Raw genomic sequence first — 1,888 nt, forward strand, 5'->3', positions numbered from 1 at the left:
CCGCCCGCCTCAGCCTCCCAGTGTTGAGATTACAGGCGTGAGCCACCGCGCCCAGCCTGGAACCAAGCAAGTTTAAAAGTCAGTTCAAAAAGGTAGAGTAGCCTATAGTCCTTGCTACTGGAGAAGCTGAGGTGGGAGGATCACCTGAACCCAGGAGGTCGAGGCTGTACCTCAGCCTGGGTGACAGAATGAGCCCTGTCTCCAAAAAATTCCACTGATCTTTTTTTTCCCATTGATCCTCTTGTCTCAGCCTCTCCAGTAGCTGGGACTAAAGGTGTGTGCTACCATGCACAGCTAATTTTTTATTCTTAGTAGAGACAAGGCTCTATTACGTTGCCCAGGCTGGTCTTCAACTCTTGGGCTCAAACAATCCTCCTGTCTCGGCCTCCCAAAGCACTGGCATTACAGGTGTGAGTCAAAATGCCTGGTCTGTTGATAATTTTTAATTAAGATACAAAGGTCCAGAAGGCAGGGCCAAAAAATACATAAATGATTTTTTTTTCCTTTTTACAGAAGCAGCTATAATAATCTCTAGTAAAATGAAACTATTAACCAAGGTTTTTATCAAAATGAAAATTACTTTCCTTGGCATCAGCATTTTGTACAAGGGACTACAGATAATTGGGGGAAAGGAAGCATACTTCATGATGATGTGGTCTTTAAATGTACTTACTTTTCAACAATTGACTTGGTCTGATCTCGGGCGATGCCAACATAGTGATCAATCTGGGTCTTTAAGGAAAGAAAATAGATTCAGTTGTGGTAACATACAGATCACCAATTTTCCTGAAGGCACTGCTCTTTTGTCTAGTTTAATCATTTTTTAAACACTACTGAGTAGTCTAGAAAATGAAAATACCCAGTTTTTAAAAGTTTTTTTTTCTGAGACAGAGTCTTGCTCTCACCCAGGCTGGAGTGCAGTGGCACGATCTTGGCTCACGGCAAGCTCCACCTCCCGGGTTCACGCCATTCTACTGCCTCAGCCTCCCAAGTAGCTGGACTACAAGCGCCCGGCACCGCTTTTTGTATTTTGGTAGAGATGGGGTTTCACCATGTTAGCCAGGATGGTCTCGATCTCTGACCTCGTGATCCACACCTGCCTCAGCCTCCCAAAGTGCTGGGATTACAGGCATCTGGGATTACAGGCGTAAGCCACTGTGCCTGGCCTTCTTTTTTTTTTTTTTTAGATGGAGTTTTGCTCTTGTTGCCCAGGCTGGAGTGCAAGGGTGCAATCCCGGCTCACCGAAACCTCCACCTCCCGGGTTTAAGCAATTCTCCTGCCTCAGCCTCCCAAGTAGCTGGGATTACAGGAATGTGCCACCACGCCTGGCTAATTTATTTTTAGTAGAGACAGGGTTTCTTCATGTTGGTCAGGCTGGTCTTGAACTCCCGACCTCAGGTGATCCACCCGCCTCGGCCTCCCAAAGTGCTGGGATTACATACATGAGCCACTGCACCCAGCCTTAAAAGTATTTTTAAAACCTCTAGTTTTAGAATCCAAATTATACCATAAACATCCCACACTTTGTTCAAGTTAAAAAAAAAAATCACTCATATTTTGCAGAGGTTAAGTCTTACTTCCTAAGTATTTTCTTTAGAGACACTGGAGTATATAACAGTTTCCAATTACTAGAAACTGTGTGTCTAATCTATTTTCTGTGATCATAAATACATTATGGCTCTTGTGTAACACCAATTCACTTAATACCAAAAAGCCAAAAAGACTCTTGATGGATGACTTAATCCATAAAGAATAATCTCAGAGCATCTAGTATACTTGGTACACATCATCCAACAATGTAAGCACCTCTTCACACTGAATGGATTACCTTAATAACCTAGAGTTTAAAGTTTCCTTTTAGACACCTGGCTTTTATTCATTTAAGCG

The 1,888-nt window shown here is 43.1% G+C and overlaps 1 protein-coding gene across 6 annotated transcripts in view; it reads right to left on the reverse strand.

Annotated features, from left to right (window-relative positions):
* Positions 1-1,888, reverse strand: part of RTN3 (reticulon 3) — an 87,037-nt gene that overhangs the window by 6,530 nt on the left and 78,619 nt on the right. For 5 of the 6 annotated variants that reach the window (XM_011942628.1, XM_011942623.1, XM_011942626.1 and 2 more), the window contains one exon: positions 674-732. The exons of the other annotated variant lie outside the window; for it this stretch is intronic. In XM_011942628.1, coding sequence (XP_011798018.1) covers positions 674-732 — 59 coding nt within the window. The remainder of the gene's footprint in view (positions 1-673; positions 733-1,888) is intronic. 6 annotated transcript variants of the gene reach the window in all.

The sequence above is a fragment of the Colobus angolensis genome, unplaced genomic scaffold (assembly GCF_000951035.1).
Source record: "Colobus angolensis palliatus isolate OR3802 unplaced genomic scaffold, Cang.pa_1.0 Scaffold21, whole genome shotgun sequence".
NCBI classification, from domain to species: Eukaryota; Metazoa; Chordata; class Mammalia; order Primates; family Cercopithecidae; genus Colobus; species Colobus angolensis.